General features: G+C 36.6%; 5 protein-coding genes and 1 long non-coding RNA gene across 11 annotated transcripts; 3 read left to right on the forward strand and 3 right to left on the reverse strand.

The window, feature by feature from the left end:
* Nucleotides 1-31: 31 nt before the first annotated feature.
* On the reverse strand, nt 32-1156 carry LOC109132583 (uncharacterized). Its single transcript, XM_019244311.2, has 2 exons — nt 1041-1156; nt 32-353 (listed from the first exon to the last, which is right to left on the reverse strand). The coding sequence occupies exon 2, from the start codon at nt 345-347 to the stop codon at nt 111-113; it is 237 nt and encodes a 78-aa protein (XP_019099856.1). The 5' UTR covers nt 348-353; nt 1041-1156; the 3' UTR covers nt 32-110.
* Nucleotides 1137-3048, forward strand: LOC104781270 (fructokinase-like 1, chloroplastic). Its single transcript, XM_010505898.3, has 2 exons — nt 1137-2050; nt 2205-3048. Exons 1-2 carry the CDS (start codon nt 1283-1285, stop codon nt 2895-2897), a joined length of 1461 nt encoding a protein of 486 aa, XP_010504200.2. The 5' UTR covers nt 1137-1282; the 3' UTR covers nt 2898-3048.
* A 351-nt stretch (nt 3049-3399) lies between these two features.
* On the forward strand, nt 3400-4424 carry LOC147946116 (uncharacterized). Its single transcript, XR_015596183.1, has 2 exons — nt 3400-3580; nt 4130-4424. It is a non-coding gene; the product is annotated as an uncharacterized LOC147946116 (long non-coding RNA).
* Nucleotides 4425-7394: 2970 nt separating this feature from the next.
* Nucleotides 7395-11534, reverse strand: LOC104781271 (O-fucosyltransferase 28-like). Of its 5 annotated transcripts, none has more exons than XM_087510594.1 (9): nt 10660-11522; nt 9858-9910; nt 9653-9725; nt 9498-9568; nt 9307-9395; nt 9077-9209; nt 8722-8954; nt 8162-8638; nt 7395-8078 (listed from the first exon to the last, which is right to left on the reverse strand). In XM_087510594.1, the coding sequence occupies exons 4-9, from the start codon at nt 9507-9509 to the stop codon at nt 7814-7816; spliced, it is 1209 nt and encodes a 402-aa protein (XP_087366720.1). In that variant the 5' UTR covers nt 9510-9568; nt 9653-9725; nt 9858-9910; nt 10660-11522; the 3' UTR covers nt 7395-7813. The 5 variants fall into 5 exon arrangements, with proteins under 5 accessions (XP_087366720.1, XP_087366722.1, XP_087366718.1 ...); XM_087510596.1 differs by having other exon boundaries at nt 9811-9910; nt 10660-11508; XM_087510592.1 differs by lacking the exon at nt 9858-9910 and having other exon boundaries at nt 10660-11534.
* A 413-nt stretch (nt 11535-11947) lies between these two features.
* LOC104781274 (mitochondrial uncoupling protein 1) lies at nt 11948-14602 on the forward strand. Its single transcript, XM_010505901.2, has 9 exons — nt 11948-12399; nt 12911-13126; nt 13235-13313; nt 13407-13540; nt 13631-13729; nt 13811-13915; nt 14000-14077; nt 14170-14256; nt 14355-14602. The coding sequence occupies exons 1-9, from the start codon at nt 12322-12324 to the stop codon at nt 14397-14399; spliced, it is 921 nt and encodes a 306-aa protein (XP_010504203.2). The 5' UTR covers nt 11948-12321; the 3' UTR covers nt 14400-14602.
* LOC104781272 (reticulon-like protein B12) lies at nt 14517-15913 on the reverse strand. 2 transcript variants are annotated; one of them, XM_010505899.2, is made up of 4 exons: nt 15494-15913; nt 15225-15405; nt 14917-15128; nt 14517-14830 (listed from the first exon to the last, which is right to left on the reverse strand). In XM_010505899.2, the coding sequence occupies exons 1-4, from the start codon at nt 15561-15563 to the stop codon at nt 14679-14681; spliced, it is 615 nt and encodes a 204-aa protein (XP_010504201.1). In that variant the 5' UTR covers nt 15564-15913; the 3' UTR covers nt 14517-14678. The 2 variants fall into 2 exon arrangements, with proteins under 2 accessions (XP_010504201.1, XP_010504202.1); XM_010505900.2 differs by having other exon boundaries at nt 15225-15399; nt 15494-15782.
* Nucleotides 15914-15939: the final 26 nt, after the last annotated feature.

Genomic DNA, 15939 nt, shown 5'->3' on the forward strand with positions numbered 1-15939 from the left:
AAAAAAAAAAAAAAAATCCACTTCCTACATATTCAATAATAGATTTGTAACTAATCACGATGAGTTAAAGAACACAGTATAGTTTATATCTTCATCTACAAAAAAAATCTTCAACTGAAGATAAGCTTCATTACGATGACTGCTGTGTTAATGAGCATGAGTGGGAGTCTCATGTACTGGCAGGCATGGATTAGACCGATGATTTGGCCTTTGGGCGAGTTTCTTCTACCGGTATGGTGGAGTTCTACTAGCGTCCATCCTCTTGGAACAAGGAAACGGTCTTCGTTTAGGATCGCCAGTGCATTCGCAAAGAGCAGCAGACCTTTTAATAGTGTCCAGAAGCCCATCGTTCTCTGTGATGCAAAAAGAGTTCAAACTGATCAGAAGCAGGGAAAGAGACTGGAACAAAGTTGTCTAATCAAATTTAGAAAACACAATGAATGGGGCACAAATGGCATGCTAGTGTATCGCCTGATGGATAATATCTAGAATATATACAATGGCAGGACGGTCATCGAGCTAGCAATACAAAGAGCCTTAAACTTAGGCATAATCTATAGAAACACTTATCAGGACCTCTATAAAATCACATAAGTAACAAGTGTTTCATGACTCGGGATCAAAAGCAACTCCAGAAAAGCACCAAGCTAGTTGAGCACTAGATGAGATTTCCTTACGAAGTTGGTTCAAGAGCGGTAAGCTTGAGTCAATCACAACATCATGAAAGATTGAAATTAAAAAAAGACACGAATCATAGGCTCAGCAGTAAGCAGTAGAAATCAATCATGTTCAATAAAAATCACTTTCTTCTCGCATACTAGTGTAACAAATTACGCAGGAATTATAAAGAACCTTAAAGCTACTGATCTAAACCGTGAGATCTAGACAGCAATTGAAGATCCAAGGTTACTTATTAGAAGAAATAGCCAAACTAATCGATCGATTTCCCATGAGGAAACGTAAACCCCAAATCTTTAGCAACCTAGCGAAGTACAATAAAACTAGAATAATCGAGGGAACTGAATCGAGTGCGAGATTACCGTATTCCGGCGATGAGGACGGCCTGAGAACGAGATAAATCAAAATCGTCGGTGAGATCTTTGTGTGGGAGGGTTTTATTTTGTTTCTTATAAAAATTCTGAACTGTTCTTCTTCTTCAGCCGTAAGAAAAAGAAAGAAAGAACAAAAAAAAACCCGAACCGGGTTTTCATGGGTTGACCCGGTTCGAATAAAATTCGGGTCAGGACCCGATATGATTCAAGAAGGATTTGGATAAACCCTGATGACAGACATCGAAGTAAAAAAAAAAAAAAACCCTTCTTCCCCAATGGCTTCACTTCTTCTTTTTCCTCACTTTCACCATTTTGATTCTTCTTCACTAGGTCGTAGAGAGATACTAGTAGCTCGTAATTCACCAAAACCAAGACAATTTCTTCTTTCTCCGAGAGCTTCAATCAATGGCGAAACCGCCGTCAAACCTAGTCGCAAAGGGAGGAAGAAGAAGCAACAAACCTCGACGGTGATTGAGAAAGACGACACCGAGGAGAACGGTACTATCGAGACGGAACCTGAATTGAATCCGGAGTTAGAGGATTACGACGACGGGATCGAGTTTCCGTACGACGATCCGCCTCTAGTGTGCTGTTTCGGGGCAGTGCAGAAGGAGTTTGTTCCGGTGGTGAGAGTCCATGATAACCCGATGCATCCTGATATCTACTCGCAGTGGAAGATGCTGCAGTGGGATCCGCCGGAGTTTGGGAGAGCTCCTGGAGGTCCGCCGTCGAATGTGGCGATCTCTCATGTCCGGTTAGGTGGGAGAGCGGCGTTTATGGGAAAAGTCGGTGAAGATGAGTTTGGGGATGAGCTGGTTTTGATGATGAACCAGGAGAGAGTTCAGACGAGAGCTGTGAAATTTGATGAGAATTCAAAAACTGCTTGTACTCGTGTTAAGATTAAGTTTGAAGACGGGAAAATGATGGCGGAGACGGTGAAAGAGCCGCCGGAGGACTCGCTTCTTGCTTCAGAACTTAATTTAGCTGTGCTTAAAGAGGTAAAAGATTTCAGCTTTATGATAAAAAAAAAAAAAATTGCCTTTTAACTTATAGCTCGAGCTTGGTTTGTGTATATGATTTGGATCATGAAACAGAGGACCTCAGCTTGGATTTTAAGCTTTTTTGTGTTTGTTACTTGTGCTTATGATGCAGGCGAGGATTTTTCATTTCAATTCAGAAGTGTTGACGTCTCCTACAATGCAATCAACTCTTTTTAGGGCTATACAGTGGTCTAAAAAGTTTGGAGGGCTTATTTTCTTTGACTTGAATCTGCCATTACCGCTATGGAGATCGCGTAATGAGACTAGGAAGTTGATCAAGAAAGCATGGAATGAAGCAGACATCATTGAAGTTTCACAGCAAGAGCTTGAGTTTCTGCTTGATGAAGATTACTATGAGAGGAGAAGAAACTACACACCGCAATACTTTGCTGAGGATTTTGATCAGACGAAGAACCGAAGAGACTATTACCATTACACACCAGAGGAAATCAAGCCATTGTGGCATGACAAGCTGAAGCTATTGGTTGTGACTGATGGAACGCTCCGGCTTCATTACTATACTCCTACTTTTGATGGAGTTGTGGTTGGAACAGAAGATGTGCTTATAACTCCTTTCACCTGTGATAGGACAGGTTCTGGTGATGCTGTTGTTGCAGGGATAATGAGAAAGCTAACAACTTGTCCGGAAATGTTCGAGGACCAAGATGTGTTGGAGCGACAGCTCAGGTTTGCAGTTGCTGCTGGGATCATAGCGCAGTGGACAATTGGTGCAGTAAGAGGTTTCCCTACTGAAAGCGCGGCGCAAAATTTGAAAGAACAAGTATATGTTCCATCAATGTGGTAGGATAGAAGATGAAGAACTCAACTTGTACTAAAATGTTTTTTGAACAATGTGTGAGAGAGATGTATCAAATTTGTAACCCAATGTAGAATCAATTTTTGAGTTCACTGATAACAACAACCATGTGAATGGATGATGAGTAGCTGCTTCCCTATAGAATTTTTGTTTTGTTCTGTTCAGCTTCACAAAAATGTTCTCTCTGATCCAAGTCTTGATGCTTCTCCAGTTCTCCTGTAAGGAGAATCAATTATGTGAGAAAACCATCATAAAGCTCTGTGACAACTGACAACCATCATAAAGCTTTCAGTTAAATCTTGCATTTATGCAGTAAATACCTTTTTGACCAAATTCACAAGTGTCAACATTTTTGACCAAATTCACAAGTGTCAACAACTTTTTTATTTTTATAAAAATTTACATTAAATGTGAAGATTTGTTTTACCAAAAGTTAACTGGTTATTCTTAAATATGGAAAATCAATTAATGATTAAAAAAAAAAAGACCAGAAGTTATATAAATATAGGCATATAGCCTTTCGTTGAGATCCAAAAAATGAAGAACATTTTAATCTCTTAAAACTCTGGAGTCTCGATACAAAGAAAAAAAATATGGGAAGTACAAAAAACATATTCTTGATAACGTTTTTTCTCGTTGTGATTTTAACTGTCCAACCACAATGGCCTCCGGTATGTTTTTCTTTTTTCACTCGCTTTCAAACTTTTGTTAACATTATAGTATTACGTATTTGGACTTGTGAATGAATGATGACTAGCTGCTTCCCTATAGAGTTTTGGATGTATTAATAAATTTGGATATTTCTCATGTTTGACAATTGTGGACTGTCTTTTGGTGCATTATATAAGACTTGGGGTACAAATTTCATATTTAACTTTGTGATCAACTCAAATTTACTTTGAGGCTTTGAGCCCTTTAGTCTTTACCATCTTTTTTTGGCTGTGATCGGTAGCCATGTGCACTATTTTTCTTTCTATACTTTGATTAGTAATACTAACTTTGAATTTATTTTGGTTAAGTCCGGTTACACAAACTTGTATTTGGTTCGAAAAGTTCACTATATAAGCAATGTAATCAAATTAAAATTTGGTTCAAGTTTTTTTAAAAAAACTATTCGGTTTAAGTTTAGATTGATAAACTGGTTCAGTACAATACATGCATATTTTGTATATGAAAAAATCAGATGCTTACCTCATGTCCTCCGGTGACTCTCTCCGCAGCTCCGGTCTTGTGGTGCCACTCTTCGTATCGGGATCATCGCCTCGGGACACCTCGTTTCGGTATTATGCCATACTTGTTAGTTAATGTCATCGTTTTTTGCCATATTTGGAAAATTTGTTGGTGTATCCTGAATTGTTCAAAAAAATATCAGATTAATAATTTGTTTAAAACATATGTTTAAATTTAAATTGGTGCTTAAAAAAATAGAGACATTTAATTAAGTAAAAAGAAATATACTGTAAAAAAAAACTGTGTTTATGACTATCACTAGGAAATAAATATATATTACCTGAATCACTTGATTTTGAAGAAGTGGGTGGTCCAAAGAAGGCTGATCACGTATGTGGATGCAGTCTATAATGTCACCATGTGGACTCTGTTGATTTATTAAGAAATCAAATAAAAATACATCTCAGTATATTCACTTCAGTTTTAGAAAATTGTAGGATGTTAAGAAACAGAAAAGCCTATAGATTCTTCTTTTCATTTGAGCAAAGAAAAGTGGCTTAGCCGATCGATGACAATACGTAAAATTATTAAACCAATGTATAAAATTTTGTTTCAAGTTTTTAATTAACTATCAAATTGTTGTAGTTATGTTGTGCTCAAATTGTTGTAGAAAAGTTTTTAATTAATTTTGTTTCAAATTGTTGTAGTTATATTATTATTATATAATAATACAGATGAAACAATTCATCTTCGTTAGCATGCAATGATTATATATATTACTAGATTAAATCCCACGTACAGTACATGTGGATTATGATATAAATTTTTTAGTTTATTAAATATATAAAATAGAAAATGTGAAATTAAGTTAAATCTCCATTTAATTATATAGAATAATATTAAATACGCTATCAAATCATTCATCGATTAAATTTTTTTAAAAATTTACATTAAGATATTTTTTAATTTTCATAATTTTCTTATATTATGTTAATTACTAATTTTAACACATCAAATTTTGTATACATTAATCATTTTTCTCTCTAAATTTCTTTTTACTAATGTTTATAATAAATAATAATCGCAATTAAATTGCACATATTTTTTATTAATAGCATATATTTTTCTTATTAATTGCATATATTTTTTCTTATTAATTGCACATATTTTCCTATAAAAATTATTAATTTAATAGATAACTATTAATAAACTATATATAATAAGATATATATATATATATATATATATCCATATTATGAAATAATTTCATTTTCTCAGCTGTCTCCGTAGTGCGTACTAATGGTTTTTTGCTGACTCAAATAAAAGGTTAGACCCATAATACTCATGATCTAGAAGAAAACATTCCCAAATATATATATATATATATATATATAGCTTCAATTAGTCAAATCCATATTAAAATCTATAGAAAAATTCTTTATATATAGTCAAGAAAATAGGGAAAGTCTTTTTTTTTTTTTAATTCATTTGTAGCCAAACCTATGATTTTGAATAAAAATTAAATTTATGAGAATAATGTTTTATCATGTAAGTTTCGCACTTTGTTTAGACTATCTTACTTACCACGTACCTGGATGCTTAAGAGTGGAGTTGAGACTCCTTGTTGAGTATAGAGAAGTGCTAAAATGGGAACCAAGAATGAAGTCAGAACAAACGAAGTCATCATCTTCTCGATATTCCTTCTAGCAACTCAGAACATGCAGAGAAACCCTCGAAGCAATGTCTCTCTGTCTCCAAAGATCTTTCTTTTAGCAACTCTCTGTAAACATCCTAAATAGAGAGAATAGATTGAGAGAGAATCGATGTTGAGATTGTATTTTTTTTTTTCTTTTCAAAATTGATGTTGCCGTTGTTGGTGCATCTCCTCTTTTTATTGCCCTATAGTTTCCATTTAATTACTCTCTCCTTCGTTTTAAGTAAATTTTGCTTATAGTGTTTTTCTTGTTCTTTTCCTTTTTATTAATCGATCACATGCACTATGACCCAAAAACCTTAATTTATATTTTACCAAATTATCAATTTATGTCACTCAAATTAATTACGTTAGGAAATATAGGATACCTCTCGAAAAAGTTTTCAAGGCTATATAGTTTTTTTTTTTTTTAATTATATGTTAGATATATTGAATGTTACGTCTGTTTTCTGATAACCAATCCTTCAAAAGTTATTTTTTTTTTTTTTTTGTAATTATAATTATAATATGCCATACCACCACTTGGCTGTTATAATGAAGAGTTAAAAAGATGATATTCAAAAAAGAAGAGTTAAAAAGATTAAAAGTCGTCTTCGAGCCTACTGTGGAAAGACGTTTCTATATATAGAGTAATTAAACACCACCAGTTGGGGGCCTATAAATATAGCAAGGTATAATACATAGAAAACTTTGAACAACAAATTATCCCCTTTTATGAATGACAAAATAACAACAGACTGCAGTTTACTTTCATGAATGACAAAATAATTAGACCTTCGATTTTGGGAATAAATGGACGGACCTCGTTGTTACTCAAATTAACCTACTCTATTATATAGATAAATATATATACATTAACTAAAATTGGTTTGGAACATCCTAAATTGGTAACTTGCGAACCAAACTTCAACAACTTGTGATGTAGTGGGCACGTCTGTATTCATGCATGTAGTGTTTAGTTTTATAATGCTTATTTTTTTTTTAATGTTAGCCGTAGTTTATAATGTTTATTAGAAGAACGAATGGATGTATACTTTTACATCAGACATATTTTAGGAACTGCGTTAGTTCTTAATGATCTTAAGAAAGTTAATCAATGTTTTTAAGGGAATAAGTTAACATATATGATATAATTTTATTCATCCGTGTGATCTTGAGGTTGATTTTGTTTATACATAGTTACATACGTCTGTATTATTCTATCAATACAATGAAAAACTAAACACTACATGCATGAATACAGACGTGTCCACTACATCACAAGTTGTTGAAGTTTGGTTCGCAAGTTACCAATTTAGGATGTTCCAAACCAATTTTAGTTAAGCTATTGATCGTGGCTGATGGAACACTTCTGCTTCGTTACTATACTCTTACTTTTGATGGAGTTGTGGTTGTAACAGAAGATGTGCTTGTGACTCTTTTCACCTGTTCAGGTGATGCTGTTGTTTGCAGGGATAATTAGAATGCTATTAAGTTGTCCTGAGATGTTTAAGTACCAAGATGTGTTGGAGTGAGAGCTCAGGTTTGCAGCCGCAGTGGGCAATTGGTGCAGTTAGAGGCTTAGAGGCTTCCCTACTGAAAGCGAAACAAAAGAGAGCAGGTTTATGTTCCATCACTGTGGTAGAATATAATATCACGAACTCAGATTTTATACAAAAAGTTGTAAGCCGTGTGTGAGATGTATACTGATGCAAATTGTAATCCAATGTACAATCAAATTTTGAGGTCACTGATTACAACCATGTAAAATAATGAGGAAGAACAACTGTTTCCCCAAGATCTGTCTTTTGTTCTACTCAGGTGCAGGGTCACAAAATTCCTCTAGCTGACGCAAGTCTTGACGCTCATCCTGTACGGTGTGAATCGATTCTACAAGCTGTCTGAATCTTCCAAAAACTCGGGTTACTTCTGTTTCCTATATTGTACAAGTAGGCTATAAACTCAAAGCAAATTGTTCTATGTATCCACTGCATATTCTTTTGCATCGGAATCTCAACTGTTTTTGATTACTGTATCGCTGCTATCTTAAGGCACTCTTCTTCCAACTCTTTGAATCTGTTCTTACACCTGATTTTGTCCAGAGCTTCTCCGGATGAGACTTGTTACAGATGCAATCGGGTTGTGGGTTCGCATAGAAGTTCTCCTCTAGCCTGGGAAATGCAGCAGACAGTCTCGCATATGCCGCTCCAATTCTGTCTTTGTTTAATCTCTTCACCTCTGAAGAAAACTCTTCCCAAGAAATGACACCCTCATCAAAATGATCTATCAGTCTAACAAAATTTAGCCTGAAATAATCACACAGAACAAATCAGTGATAAAGAAGCTACATAATCTCCAAAATGAAAAGCTTCATTCCATGTTACCATACCTGTCTGGATTTATGGACTTCCTAAAACCTTCAAACCTTCTGTGCCCTTGTACCGCCTTAGCCATATTGCCATCATATGTGTACACAAAAACATCACTTTCAAGGGCCACAATGTAGTCCAATGCAGCAAGGCGGTTCTGGTATTGACTGAAAGGCTCTAACTCTTCTTCAGTCGCAAGAGTTGAATGAGAGAATACATTTGGGTACTCTGCACGGAAAGCATCCATACTCTTGCTTCCATAGATTTCACCAGCAACTATATATACAGTTGTGGAAGACGGATAACCCATTGCCTTTAGAAATATAGCTGCTTCCCGCGGAGACATTGGACATCCCCCTTGAATACGTCTCTCTTCGCTATCAATCTCTTTCTCCTTCCAATGTTTGACACTGTACCTCATGATTCTCAGCTCTTCAGCTTCCTCAGTTGTAAGATTGTGGTTGCATCCTGTAAAGGCAAGCATGTCCTTCTCATATCTGCAAATCCAAAATCCATTTGATACAAAAACTATGATCCAAATTATTTCCCTTGTTTATAATAAAAGAAATGTAGGATTTACCTCAAATGCAGAGCGATATACGGTTCACTGTTGTTTCTTAACCGGTTAACCAAAACCTTTCCTAGCTCCTCGATCTCCTTGGTGTACAGAAGTGCCTGGTAATTAGCACGACATCTCAGTCGTTGGATGGATGGTGGCAAGCCATTGTTAGCAAGCCGTGAGTCAGTAAGCGTGAACTTTAACACCTTGTGACGTTTCAACAGTGGCAGCATTTCGCTTCTGTAGTAACTAGCCTGTATATCAGTTTTTAAGAATTTACTTCTCATGGTGGAAATCCCTTTACATCCATATAGAAGAAGAGATAAAACTCTGAAAGTTAACCAAGAAACCTCCCTAATATGAATAAGTCACGGACCTTCGACCAAGAAACAGGGGCCTTGAGAAGATGCTTCATGGCGGCATACTGAGGAGGCAAGTACTCAACAACGTCAACATCGTGTTTAAGTACATTCATGAAGTTTCTCCAGTCAAAAATATCTTTGAATGTGCTGCAGACAAAATAATATTTATTGGCATTTGGCTTATTTTCTTGTAAATATCTTGTGGTATCAAGTCAAAAAGAGTTCCAAGATCCAAGGACAAGACCTCGGGTCAGTCCAGAAAGATTCATGGTCAAGAAGAGGAAGAACAAGAGTTGCATTCATAATCTTGGCAACAGCAACCATGTCACATATCTGCATATGGTCAAAACCAACAAATAAAGGTAAAACAAAACAGTTTACCGTGGAGAAACCAGAGATCAATACCCCGGTACTATACTTTGGAAGTAAACTCACCCCAGTTCTCATCTGATTCAATCCTCCATTTGCGTGTACTAAAAGATACCCATTGGTTTGGCGGTGCAGTCCTAGACAAAGACATACACCAAATACTGAAAATTCAGAACTGAAAACTCGCTTAAAAGACTAGGAATTCCAAGATAGCAACATACTTGTATAGTTCTTAGGACGTGCCACACATTGGCGATAATTCCCGCTTTCAGGTTTCTGCCAAATTTCCGGAATCTATGAAAAGAGACAACAAGATGATAAGATCCATGACCAAGATCCGCGGAAATGAAGTCCAACAGAAAGATTAAATCTTCCTTACATTGCAAAAACAGAGGAAATGATAAAGAATTAGTTAATCATCAAAACCTGTAAAAGACCTCCGATTACACTGATCACAGAGAACTTCTCGTACTTTAAATCTGTTACTTAATGAATTTAAGTCAAGTTACAATTAATTCAACAAAACAGATTACACACTAACACAGATTAAAACCACACAAGGGTTACATCTAGTCAACGGCAATGAAATGTCAACCAATATAAACTTGGATTGTTTTGGAACTTCACAATTAAATATCGCAGAACCTAGAAAACTAAAAGATCAAAGAGTTTCCATTTTCAAGTCTTCCTATGAAAAGTTTATAAAATATGCAGAAACTAAGGTCAACTGATATTGTAGGAAAGTATGATCCACACATCAAAGCCGCCTAAATCCATTGACTATTATTGCTCGTCAAAGTCTCAAATCCAAAATCAAAAAAGTAAAGTTCCATACAAAAGAATTTCAGAATATAGCCATGCCACTGAGATATTGATTGTTGAAAAAAGAGCTATCATAATTGCACATTAAAGTTGTTCTGAGAATTCAGCTTATTACCCATCCCACTACCTCTTCTTCTTCACAAAAGAAGAAGAGAACAATTTCAGATATTTTCTGGACACTAATGCAAACAGAACAATTTCAGATATTTTCTAGAGAACTGTTCAACAAAACCCTCAAAAAAGACATCAATTGCACAAACACAAAAAAAAAAAGAGGGTTGATCCCAAGTACTAGTAGTATCTGATTAAGTAAACAATTGCAGATATTGATTATTCCTCAATTGATCACAAAGATTGAATTTTTTAAAATCCCTAAATGTTTAAATGTAAAGTGAAAAAAACTCACGGGAAGCTTTTCGAGAAGCCGCATTGGCTGAGAGGAAGCTTGGTTCTTGGCAACCTCACGTCGAGCCATAGACAAATCATCACGAAGGGTTCTAACGACGACAAACTCATTCAAACGAGCGTGATCAACGACGCGTACAACACCCATAAGGTATACCCTAAGGAACACAGACGCAACAACGAGCACCATGAGTAAACCCAAGATCCGACGACCCACGTTTCTACCCGATCTAAACCCTTGCCCAGTCACAACCGTCGATCCACCAACAAACGGAATCCAGAATCTTCTAAGGTAACGAATCGCCGGGTGATTGTAGAATCGGTGATGGTAATGAGATCCAGTAGATGAAGAAGAGTTCTCCGAAGATGGAGACGAATCTTGGCCGCTCGCGTCTCCTCCTCCGTCTAAATCCGTTGATCCGACGACGGGTAAGGTAACTGTATTGCTGAAATCGGATGGATTCGTGGGTCGTTCGGAGATTACGTCTAGAGAATCGGCGACACGGCGGCGAGTCGTTGGTGCAACAGGTACGGGGTTAATCGCTCCGGCGACTGACATATCGTCGCCGGTTAAAAAAAAAGGATATTTCAAGATTAGAAAAAGGAAAGGGAAGAGAGAGAAAGAAGAGAGAGTGGGTTGAGTTTTGGAGGGAGGGGACTAGTTGACCATGTTCTGGTTTGTCTTCTGATATTAGCCACCGTCACCGTTAAAGGAGGGGACGACGAAGCTGAGAGTTAATTTTTTTTTTGTTTTCAGATTTTATTATATTCGCCAGTGTGTGTAAATGTAATGTGTATGTGACTGTTGTAATTAATACTACACTAGTAGGTTTTTCATTTTTACTGGTTTACATTTTTTAATATATTGGAGACATTTCTCGACTTCGTCACGTTTGTAGCACATCTTTTTAAATAATTTCTGGATAATTAGTGTAAGATCGTTTAGACTTTAGAGTAAACAATATACGAAAAAGAGTGATTAACGTGTTCTTAGTTAAAGAGATAATTAAGCATATGTTATGTACTTTTGTTAATAATGAAACTTTATTATTGTTATTATGGCTCCATTGATATAAGAAAGTTATTAGGCAAGTCTTCATCGTGACGAATATGCAGCTAGAAGAAGAAGGGCGCACACCTACACTGCCACTGCTACAAAAGCCATCAAAAGATTGGTGGATTAATCAACTTTGTACCACATTACTTCTCATCTTATAACCACTCAGATTCTAACAATTAGGATCATTTGAAGTGAACAAATCAGAATACGGATACAAAAAAAGAATAAAATCACAAGTAATAAAATAAAAAAAATTCGATAAAACCGTGGCGATGTGTCACTGATTTGACTTTTGGAATCAAAATAATAGCACAGTGAATTTATAATGGATGGATGAGATTTTATTATCAAAACAGGTCACACACATGTGTATAAATTACAAGTGAAAGCGCCCATAATCTTTCTTTTTCATTAGCAGAGAGAGAGAGAGAGAGAGAGAGAGAGACGATCCTTTAACAGAAACACTCAGAGGCCAAGTTGCGTAGCCGTAATCTAGCGTCCTCCTTCCTCGTCGCTCTTCCCAAGATCCTCTCTCTTCTTCGATTTTCGTAACCCTAGCCTCCTCCGCCTCCCGATTTCGCGTTTTCTCACGATCGAAAGAAAATGGTAGCTGATAGCAAATCCGACCTTCCCTTGCCCAAAATTTTCGCCTGCAGTGCCTTCGCTGCTTGCGTCGGCGAGGTAATTGCCGGATTCCCTCATTTTCTCCTTCTCTTTTTTACTTTTTTTTTTTCTTCGATTGTATCGTTAAACTTAAAGAATTGTGTGTCGCGATCCAGTTTTACGCGGAAATGTATTTCGAATTTCGTTAAAAAAAATCCCAGGTTCCGATCAGATTGATCTTTAATCTTTCTTGTCTCATCGTATAGCTTGAGAATCGATTGCTTGCTTTTTCTTCAATAGAGAGTGATTTGATTGATCTCTGCAGTCAGAATATACATATCTTTCAGGAGCTCGTTGTGTATCTGTGACCATAATTGAGTCTTAGGCGTTTGTGTTGCAATGTTAAGTTGTTCTTTGGATATGATTTTGGGAAACATGAATATGATGAGACTTCAGAGTTGAATTCATTAGAGCACTGTAGTATTTGTTATGCAACACAACTGTATAATGATGTTAATTACTCTCAGAACAAACTGTTTATCTTCTGTGTTGCACCGTTGGTATTGACTTTGTTATTTCCACCACCTAGATATGCACAATTCCGTTAGACACTGCTAAAGTTAGGCTTCAGCTCCAAAAGTCTGCTCTTGCTGGAGATGTTACTCTGCCTAAATATCGTGGATTGTTGGGAACTGTTGGTACCATTGCTAGGGAAGAAGGTTTACGTTCACTATGGAAAGGTGTCGTACCTGGATTGCATCGTCAATGCCTCTTTGGTGGTCTTAGGATTGGAATGTATGAGCCGGTGGGTTTCTAATTCTACTTCTTTCCATTGCTCTATATAACATGCTTAAACCACATTTTCTTCGTAGTTATTTACTCAAAAGACGTTAACCAAATTTGTTCTCCGCAGGTGAAAAACTTGTATGTTGGAAAAGACTTTGTGGGTGATGTTCCATTGAGCAAGAAAATTCTTGCTGGTTTGACAACAGGTGAGCATAGCGGTAGAAGAAACCCAGGATTTAAGTTTCCTTCTTTATCACTTAACTTGGCTGCTGTTGTTGTTGTTGTTGTCTAACTCTCAGGTGCACTGGGTATCATGGTAGCAAATCCCACTGATCTTGTGAAAGTTAGGCTTCAGGCTGAAGGAAAACTAGCTGCAGGTGCGCCAAGACGGTATTCCGGAGCGATGAATGCGTATTCAACAATTGTGAGACAGGTAGTTATCCTGCCTTGGAAGTTGAGATTGGGAATAAATTGCTTCAAGTATGCTTCATATCTTATATTCTTATTGATCTGGCTCTGACAGGAAGGAGTCCGAGCTCTTTGGACTGGTCTTGGGCCTAACGTAGCAAGAAACGCAATTATCAATGCTGCTGAATTAGCGAGTTACGATCAAGTGAAAGAGGTATGAAAGAAATTATTCTCTATCCCTCTTCTTTAACTGAAGGATCCGGATATTTTAACCAACAATCCTGTTTTCGTTCAGACAATCTTGAAGATTCCGGGGTTCACTGACAACGTCGTCACACATATTCTATCTGGACTGGGGGCAGGATTCTTTGCTGTCTGCATTGGCTCTCCTGTTGATGTGGTACGATATCTACACATGACACTGAACCTTGAGTTTGTTCGCTACGTTTCCTGATTGTCTTCATGGAATCTTGTTGTGTGGCAGGTTAAGTCAAGAATGATGGGAGACTCTGGTGCTTACAAAGGCACTATTGACTGCTTCATCAAAACTCTGAAGAGCGATGTAAGCAACTCTGCTTCTGATCCCTCTTTGGAGGTTTTGTTATAAAGATATCCGCAGAAATTGTTTCTTACTCTTTGAGTTTTTCTCGACAGGGTCCTATGGCATTTTACAAGGGTTTCATCCCCAACTTTGGACGCCTTGGCTCATGGAACGTCATCATGTTTTTGACCCTCGAACAGGTAACAACTGATATAACTTTTATTGCATCAAATTTAAATCAATCACGCAAAGTCGTCTTTCTCATCTTCTAATACCGGTTCTTAATACTTCAATTCAGGCAAAGAAGTACGTCAGGGAACTCGATTCGTCCAAAAGAAACTGAGACACAAAGTTTTAAGCAGAGAGAATAAGAGCTACATCGTTTTTTTTCTTTTCTTAATTTCGGTGATTGAGAGAGGCCAGAACTTGGTCTAATATTGTTTTGGGAATAGAGAGTCAGTTTTCAAATAAAATTTCCGTGGTTTGCTCATGTTTTGGGTGTACCATTCCAACATTTTATCACAAAATAACATACATTTTTCTCCCTTTCTTTCCACGAAACTGAGAAATCAAAAAATAGACAGAAGAATAAATTCTTGAAGAAGAAAGAGGTGACAGCCTCTCAGCTCAGTTTCTTCTTATTTTCAGGAAAAGCCAATATCTCGAATCTGAGGTAAAGCTCTTTAGCTTTGTTGCAGATAAACACAATAGATCCATCAATGTAATCTTCATATCTTTCATAGAAAGCTGGAACCGTCATAACCACCAAAACGCCTGCCAGAAAAAAAAAGCAAGAACAACCACAATTTAATGAATCTAGCTCTAACCATTCCAAGTATTATTATAAGAGATTTACTTACTGGTGTGGCAAAGTGTCTGAAAATCCATGAGGCTTCCGATTAATGAGATGAGAAACAGAGAGATTGCTACTTTGATATACAACTCTGAGTCCCTTCCCATCGCAATGTCATACGAAACTTGGAGTAGTCTGTTCACATGGATGCGTAACCATATCGAAGCTTCTTCTGCCATCGCTTCACTTATTTGAAACTCCAATAATGGCGGCGATGGCCTGAAGAAGAGCCAAGGAAACTGAATTAGAAATATAGTAATATAAACTGTAAAATATTAATCACAAAGTGTAAAAACTCATAATATTTAAATTTACCTGTTGAGAATAGAAGCAGATTTGGACCAGAGGAAGAGAATAGAAAGCAAGAGAAGAAGAACACTCGAAAGAAGAGTGAAGATAGTGTAAGCAAATGCCTCGAACACCATCCATGAAGCTATTGTCACTGTAACTATGCCAACACTCACATTTTTCTTCCTCCACAGCATCACATCTGCAACTGCAGATTCATTTTCATAACATGTGACTTAGAGGTAAAGAAGAGATCACTTTACCATTCATGATGATAGGAATCTAGATTCACTTACCAATGTTCCCTCCCAGAATCTCATGTATTGTCCTCTCTCTGTTAAACAGCTTGTCCGAAGAAGAACCCATTTGAGAAGGAAAGATCAGCAAATTCTTGGATTCAGATGATCTCAGATCCCAAAAAAGTTACCCAGATATTTAGATTTTGCTCTGAATGTCAGAAACAGATCATCATCATGTACAAGAAAATCCTAAAGGCTCAAATCGAATGAACCTGATGTGTCACAAGTAGAGAAAGTAAAAAAAAAAAAGGTGTGAAGAGACTAAAGTTGGGTCATCACCATCATCATCAAAGCCATCAACTTTGAATATATATATATAATTAATTTAATAATTCAAAGGCTATGCTCTGTTAGGGAAAAAGAGAAGGTGTTTGTTGGCCTCTCGATGTATTATTTTCCAGCCTAAAAGTGTTATCCTTAGTCCAGAGTTTTTCAAAACTGTT

Source organism: Camelina sativa, chromosome 4 (genome assembly GCF_030686135.1).
Source record: "Camelina sativa cultivar CO46 ecotype springtype chromosome 4, ASM3068613v1".
NCBI lineage: Eukaryota > Viridiplantae > Streptophyta > Magnoliopsida > Brassicales > Brassicaceae > Camelina > Camelina sativa.

Bases quoted from the DNA above. Each gene is read 5' to 3' on its own strand.
- LOC104781272 (XM_010505899.2), bottom strand. From the start codon at position 15,563: ATGGGTTCTTCTTCGGACAAGCTGTTTAACAGAGAGAGGACAATACAT. The intron at 15,129-15,224 runs GTAAATTTAAAT...GCTCTTCTTCAG, and splicing joins TCTGCTTCTATTCTCAACAG to GCCATCGCCGCCATTATTGG. The intron at 14,831-14,916 runs GTAAGTAAATCT...TTTTTCTGGCAG, and splicing joins TCAGACACTTTGCCACACCA to GCGTTTTGGTGGTTATGACG.
- LOC109132583 (XM_019244311.2), bottom strand. From the start codon at position 347: ATGGGCTTCTGGACACTATTAAAAGGTCTGCTGCTCTTTGCGAATGCA.
- LOC104781270 (XM_010505898.3), top strand. From the start codon at position 1,283: ATGACAGACATCGAAGTAAAAAAAAAAAAAAACCCTTCTTCCCCAATG. The intron at 2,051-2,204 runs GTAAAAGATTTC...CTTATGATGCAG, and splicing joins ATTTAGCTGTGCTTAAAGAG to GCGAGGATTTTTCATTTCAA.
- LOC104781274 (XM_010505901.2), top strand. From the start codon at position 12,322: ATGGTAGCTGATAGCAAATCCGACCTTCCCTTGCCCAAAATTTTCGCC. The intron at 12,400-12,910 runs GTAATTGCCGGA...TCCACCACCTAG, and splicing joins TCGCTGCTTGCGTCGGCGAG to ATATGCACAATTCCGTTAGA. The intron at 13,730-13,810 runs GTATGAAAGAAA...GTTTTCGTTCAG, and splicing joins GTTACGATCAAGTGAAAGAG to ACAATCTTGAAGATTCCGGG.
- LOC104781271 (XM_087510592.1), bottom strand. From the start codon at position 11,217: ATGTCAGTCGCCGGAGCGATTAACCCCGTACCTGTTGCACCAACGACT. The intron at 8,955-9,076 runs GTCCGTGACTTA...ACTGATATACAG, and splicing joins CCCCTGTTTCTTGGTCGAAG to GCTAGTTACTACAGAAGCGA. The intron at 8,639-8,721 runs GTAAATCCTACA...TTGGATTTGCAG, and splicing joins TATATCGCTCTGCATTTGAG to ATATGAGAAGGACATGCTTG.